We start from the raw sequence: 6,930 nt of genomic DNA, 5'->3' as shown, positions 1-6,930 counted from the left end.
TTAGCATAGATGATAGTTAATAAAAACTGAAAAGACCCAGTGTTGACCTGAAGCGAGACAAACTGCAAGTTGGATCTCACCACTTGAATATCAAGAGAATTAGCCCAAAAAAGCCAGATTTTACCACCAACATCCACATTAGAAGAAAAGGAATCAAACTGAAGATAATGCTGCAATCGGATGGCTTTGTCCACATTTTGAAAAGGTTCTAGAACCGCAACCAGTTGAGGTTTGAACTTGGAAACTAAATTCTTTAATCTGCGACGAGAGGTACCAATGCCACGGACGTTCCAAACAATTATAGAATTATTCATAAAGATAACGTAGAGGGACGGGCGATGACCCGAGTGGAGCTTCTAACTTTCTCAAAATTTTTTTTCTTATATTTTTTCTTAACCTGTTTATCTTCAGATTCCGAATGGTACTCCTTATAAAGAGGTAACACATCTGGAGGGATATTAGGGTCCGACTCAGAAACAATATCTTCAGGGTAATTGCCAAGATTTTCCTTGATACTTTCAGTAGCTAAACTTTGTTCATTATCCTCAATAGTAATGAAAGCAAAGTCCTCTAATATCAGGGGAGGGAGCGATTCAACATTAAACGAGAAAATATCATTTTGGTTCAGAAGGGTACCTGCAACCTCAGAAGACGCTAGCACTTCTCTATTACGATGAGCATTGAACTCCATATTATTCCCCAGGCCAGAGTAAATTTCCAACTTGTTACCAGGTTGTTCCAGACTAGCATCTGAATTCAGTAACGCACCAGTTGTATTAACGAACTCAGTCTCAGGAGAACTAGAAACTGGAATCTCACCACCCTTTTTATTATCAAAACTAGGTCCACCAGATTCATGTTCCCCTGTCATACGTTCATGATCGTGACCCCCATGTTGAGTTTTTACAGCATCCTCACACGGCGCTACGGGGTTCAGCAGCCTCTGTTTCGGGAGGGATAAACAGAGGATTATTTATCTCACCATCCTCTTTCTGAGATGAACTGTTTCCACCCGGTTCATTATTTTCTTTGTTCCGTCCCCAGTTTCGTTCCTCCTGCTTTGGTTTTCCTGCTCGACAGGTCTTAGAATTATGTCCCTGCACTCTGCACTTACCACAATACGCCGGCAACGTCTCAAAAATAATATCTTGTTTTCTACTAGTAGCCAGACCAGGAATACCAATCCAGAAATACGAAATCGGCTCCTTAGCAGCATCCATCTCCAAGCAAAGACGAGCTCCATCAGTTCGGGTCACACAATGCGTGGAATTATCCCTGCATATGAATCGACCAAGCGGAGCAATGAAGATTCGAAGGAAAGATTCTTGATAAAAATTGGGAGGTAATCCGGGAAGAAGGATCCACACCGGAACATTAGAAGGTTCATGTTCCTCGTTGAAATCAGGAGACCAGTGGAACGCACGGTAAGCCACTCCATTAACTTCACAAGATTCACGGGACAGGGCTTTCACAAAGTCTGCTTCCGTAGCCAATCTGATGAAGGCGTTTCGGGGCAATTTCATAGAGGAGACCATCGGGGTAGATGACAGACCCCACCGACTGGCGATGAAGGCACGAATAGCATCCAGAGAGGGGCGTTGGCGGAGGAACTTGATCACAATCGAAAAGCGGAAAGGTTCCGCAGATCTGTTGATTTCTTCCTTTGAGAATTGGAAAAAAATTTCACCGTCCATTACTTTAGGAACACGACGGGCAACTGTGATTTCAGGTAGGGGTTGCGGCGCCGCAACAGCCATTTCGGCGAACGATGGACGGCCAGAAGAATGGCCATCCACGGCTGCCATGCAGCCACAGCAAACAAGGAAACGGAAACCCTAGCAGAGCACGTAAAGGGCAATTTCGTCCGTGACAAAATGAGTAGAACTTGTGATTTTATAGAAACTGCTTTGAAATTGTGCACTAAGCCCAAGGCATGATTGGACACTTGGCTAGAACTTAACCTGATCTTGTCAAATTCCAACTTATTTCTCCTATACCAGAACCCCCACGCAAGACTGAGAAATAGAGCCAAATTGTTGGAATCCTTACCCTCGATGAATTGCATAGCCAGATCAATAACATTTTGCATAGCCAAATTTTTCCTGAACACCGATAGAAATATTTTTGTTTTAAAAAAAGAAAATCACCTTCAATATCTAAATTATGATATTCCATTTAATACCAATATCAAAGGTAATATCATATATAAAATCGACAAATGTGAGTACGTAGTCATCATGTGCTACAAATATAGGCAATTGACAATTAGTTGTGCTCTTCTGCTAAAACACTCTTGCTATAATATTTATGAGAGAGGATATCGCATTATTTGTCGACATCCATTGATCGTCGACAATCTTAAACTACGTACACTTTACTAGAAGTGGAACCTAGCTCGCTATCAAGAATTAGGACCCATGCATATTGCTTATTCTCTTACATGTATACCTTAGCCTAACAACAAACACTGCTTAACCTCTCTTATAAGTCTGATCTCTCTAGTTCTGATCCTTGACATGGAACTCTGCGTAGGGCTTCTTAGTTTCTAGAGAGAGCAAGGTGCACCCCAGGATCATGGTGAGTGCATGAACAACTGTAGAGGATGGAGTTGTTAATGCTCTGCACATTGCTGTTCACGAATGCCTTCATGGGCATTGAACTTGGCACTTTTCCGTTATGACTTTTATTCTTCTTCAGATTCCCCACGGCCTCATCGCTACTAGTGCTTTCCCTGTCATTGCCATGGCTTTTTGTCTTGGGATTTTCATTCTTGTGAACAACTTCATGTTTCTTTGAGGACTGGATTTGTTTCATGACGGCGCCTTTGTTTTCTCCTGCAATTGTTATAACCCTCATACCGACTTTCTCTAAATTCAAAATATTTTTGCAACTACTTTTCACCATCTCCTTGGTTTCATTTTCTTTTGAAACTTCTTCCTTTCCAATGGTCTTGAGCCGAACCACCACATCTTTCTGCTGGACCTCCATTTGGATCTTCTACTCAAGCTCACCCTGCGACTTCAATTGGGAAGGCAAAATGGTCAAAGCAGATGGTGGTGGAGCCGTGGGCTTGGGCTTAGGGGATTGAGGTAAGGTTTGAACAATAGGCTCAATGGTTTTCGGAGGTTCTGGTGCTAGCGGGGCAGTACCTCTGGCTGCTGGACTAACAACCGCAGATGGTCGTGGCGTGGGTTCTTGAGATTGAGGTTGTTGAAACGTCCCGGCCAGTGGCCTTATTGATGCAGGCCTAACCATTGGTGGGCGTGGCTCTGGAGCAGGGGCAGGGTTCGGGATTGGATCAACTGGGTCGGTTGGGCGAGCTAATATTGTAGGTAAACGGAACAAAGGACGAGGGCGGGAGGCCTGGGTCTCCATTATTAAGATGATTTGTGCAGAACAGAGTCAAAGAGAAGAACAACGAAACAAGCTGAAACCTTGGAATGGGCACAGAGATAGATGTCTCGCAAGTGCTGTTATTTATAATTCAAGGCAGATAGAGCTTTCCTCATTATGGTATCTTTATTTATTAATGTACAGATGTCCTCTTAATTCCAAAGGGTGATGCTAATGGGCCGCCGGCTAGTTCCTCTTCTTTTTAAAGAAAAGAAAAAGAAAAGATTATTTTGTAAATATATTAATTTTTTTAAAATTAAATAAATTCATTTGTAGAAATTTTTTTAAATATTTAAAAAAATTATACAAATTCATTAGTAGTAATTTTTTCTAAATATTTTTAAAAAATTAAAATACTCAAAAAGAAGGCAAATTCAGGACAAATTAGCATTTTCTTAATTCAAATGCTCGAAAAGAAGATAGCGAAGGAATTAGCTCTTTTTGGTCATCTCACTATATATATATTCTTAAGGTACGTACGTATTTAGTTTCACACCGATATTATAAGTCAACTCGATCGCAGAATAAAAATATTTTTATCCTACGAGGTGTCAAAAAGAAGTGGAAAACTTCTTCATTTCAGTTCACTGAATACTTACTGATCTGCGTTCCCAAACAAAAGAAGCTCGGAAAGAAACGGCCGCCTTGTCCCCTGTATCGTTGATAGCCTCATAGATTAGTAGACCAACGCTTGCAGGGCACCGAATATTTTGCTGATCAATACCATGCATGCACGTACCTTATCTTTATAATACAATGAATGATGGCTAATAATTCTAATTAATTAGACACTGAGATTTTGAAACAAATGATTGTTTTGCAGCTAAATTTTGATTTATGCTTGATAGAATTAATTATTCCTTGTTTTCATTCGTCAACTAATTAGTTAACTAATGATCAAAGGGTACTCGTAAAATTATGTGATATTACCTTACGTCTAGAATGAGGTCTTGCATGGGATGAAAACTTGATGAGTCACTAGCCTTTTAATTAGAAGCAATAAAATCAATTATTACGTAGTTTTTTCGAAATAATACACTACAACATATAAGGTTTTTTGGGAAGACAATTTTTGTCTCAAAAAATTGATATTTCACCCCAAAATACTTCTTGGAAAGGGAGAAAAAAAAAGCGTCCGAATGTCATTCCAATAACGGTGTCCCAAAAATCTCTTCCCTTCCTTATTTGCCAGTAACCTTGGAAGTTTGTTTTCATGCAAGGGCCTTTTTCCCTCTCTCTGTTTTAGCCTAACCGAGTAGAGGCGCCTCTCCTACCACGGTATAGGTTGGTTCTAGGTAGTGGTTTCCCTGCTACTGTTTTGGGTGGTTTGGTGGGGCGGTGCTAGGTAGCGGCTTTTCTCTGATACTGTTTTAGGGTGGATTGGCGAGGTGGTGCTGGGTAGAGGTGTCTTTACCGACTGTAGTGTGGGGTGTTTTCTTGCCCTCTCTGAGCGAGATCGCGTCGGGTGTTCTCCGATCAAAGAGGAATGGAGGAAGTTTTGAGTAGCATGCGTGGGATGGTGGACAAAGTCAGTTGAATCAACAGAGTTGTGCAGGTCGTGGTTTGTCAAAGGATAAGGATGTTGCGAGAAATGAGGGCTCAGTTGCGGATTTAGAGGCAGTAAATGCAGACCAGCTATATGGCAAACCACTGAGACGAGGGATGAGGAATTTTCGGTTAGAAACTCAAAGAGAAGGGACTCACTTTCTCTGGAAGAGGGGGACATTAGAGCTTCGAAGAGACAATCTTTGACCTTACCCCAGGGTTTGGGCAAGGATGTGGTGACAAAGGTAGCGGCGGTGGCTGAGGATCAGCCCCGCCGAGAATTATGAGGTGCTTAAGCTGGAATCTTCGTGGGCTTGGGAACCCACGAGGATTGCACACACTTCTTAATCTTATCAAGAAGGAAGTTCCCGAAATAGTCTTCCTGCAAGAAACAAAGGTTAACTCTAGTTTTATGGCGAGATGTAAGGTCAAGTTGGGTTTTACTGGCTGTTTAATAGTGGATTGTCAAGGTAGCAGTGGCGGATTGGCTCTCTTGTGGAAACCTGAGGTAAATTTACAAATCATAAACTACTCTTCCCATCATATTCATGCTCTGATTAAAGGTGAGGGGGTACATGAGAGGGATTGGGTGTTCTCTGGTATTTATGGTCACTCTGTCCCGGCTAGTAGACATGAAACTTGGGGATTATTGCGTCATTTGTGTCGTTTAACTAGTTGCCCATGGTTACTTATGGGCGATTTCAATGAGATTTTAGAGCCTAACGAAAAAGGGGCGGCAATAGGAGATCTGAGGGTCTCATGGAGGATTTTCGAGCAGCTCTAATTGATTGTAATTTGCAAGACCTGGGTTTTAGTCGGGGTCCCTATTTTACTTGGTGTAATGGTAGAGAGGGGGAAGGGTGCATATGGGGAAGATTGGATCGATGCTTGGCTTCCCCCGATTGGGTGGAGGCCTTTCCTAATTTTGCGGTGTCTCATGGCTCGGTGTCATACTCAGACCATCTTCCCATCTGGCTTAATACTGAAGGTGTCTCCCAGTATGATAGAAGAAAGAAAATGTTCAAGTTCGAATCAATGTGGGTGGGTCATGAAGAGTGTGAAGCAATAATAAAAGATGTGTGGCAGAATGAAGAGGGTAGAGGGAACATGGCTGCGACCATGAGAAGAGTAAAAGAGTGCAGTAGCAAGCTGGATAACTGGAACCGTACTCGTTTTGGTTTGGTCCATAAGAACCTAGCCAAAGCAAAGGACAAATTACAAACCTTGCAGGAGGAAGATCTGAATTGTGTGGAAGCTGAGAACCTAAAGGCTGCCAGGAAGGAGGTCCAACTCTGGTTGGAAAGAGATGAATTATTGTGGAAACAACAGTCGAGAGTTTTGTGGCTACATAGTGGCGATAAGAACTCTAAATATTTTCACTCAAAGGCCTCACAACGGAAAAAAAGGAACTTTATAGTAAAACTTCAAGATTCTGAAGGAAGATGGAGAGAAGGAGCACAAAGAGATAGCTTAATAATTTATTATTTCCAAACACTCTTCTCAGCATCCGCAGAAAGGGGTGCATGGGATGTTTTAGAAGGGCTGGAAGGTAGACTTACCCCAGAGTTGAGTTTGGATTTGGAAAGAGAGTTTGTAGCTGAAGAGGTGACCCTTGTTGTGAACCAAATGCACCCTATTAAAGCGCCTGGCCCAGATGGTATGTCCCCTCTTTTTTATCAGAAATATTGGCATGTTTTGGGTAATGATATTGTTGCAGCAGTTCTTAATGTCCTGAATACTGGTGTTTTTCCTGAGGGCCTTAACCATACTTTGTTAGTCTTAATCCCTAAAAAGAAAACTGCTACACAGGTTTCTGACTTTAGACCTATTAGTTTGTGCAATGTTATGTACAAACTAGTTTCTAAAGTTATTACCAATCGACTAAAAAGAGTTATTCCCTCGATTATTTCTGCATCACAGTCAACATTTGTGTCGGGGAGATTAATCACGGATAATGTCTTAGTAGCTTATGAATTGGTGCATTTCCTTAAA

At 41.7% G+C, this 6,930-nt stretch overlaps 2 protein-coding genes across 2 annotated transcripts; both read right to left on the bottom strand.

Moving 5' to 3' along the window:
• Window positions 1-914: 914 nt before the first annotated feature.
• On the bottom strand, window positions 915-1,805 carry LOC118344002. Its single transcript, XM_035683731.1, has one exon. The coding sequence runs from the start codon at window positions 1,803-1,805 to the stop codon at window positions 915-917; it is 891 nt and encodes a 296-aa protein (XP_035539624.1).
• Window positions 1,806-2,997: 1,192 nt separating this feature from the next.
• LOC109010397 (arabinogalactan protein 1-like) lies at window positions 2,998-3,375 on the bottom strand. Its single transcript, XM_018991229.1, has one exon. The coding sequence runs from the start codon at window positions 3,373-3,375 to the stop codon at window positions 2,998-3,000; it is 378 nt and encodes a 125-aa protein (XP_018846774.1).
• Window positions 3,376-6,930: the final 3,555 nt, after the last annotated feature.

Source organism: Juglans regia, chromosome 12, assembly GCF_001411555.2.
Source record: "Juglans regia cultivar Chandler chromosome 12, Walnut 2.0, whole genome shotgun sequence".
Taxonomy (NCBI): Eukaryota; Viridiplantae; Streptophyta; class Magnoliopsida; order Fagales; family Juglandaceae; genus Juglans; species Juglans regia.
The sequence above is the reverse complement of the archived record's forward strand: the minus strand, read 5'-3'. Positions and strand labels throughout refer to the sequence as shown.

Excerpts from the sequence above, each read along its gene's own strand:
- LOC118344002 (XM_035683731.1), bottom strand. The coding sequence starts at position 1,805 with ATGGCAGCCGTGGATGGCCATTCTTCTGGCCGTCCATCGTTCGCCGAA.
- LOC109010397 (XM_018991229.1), bottom strand. The coding sequence starts at position 3,375 with ATGGAGACCCAGGCCTCCCGCCCTCGTCCTTTGTTCCGTTTACCTACA.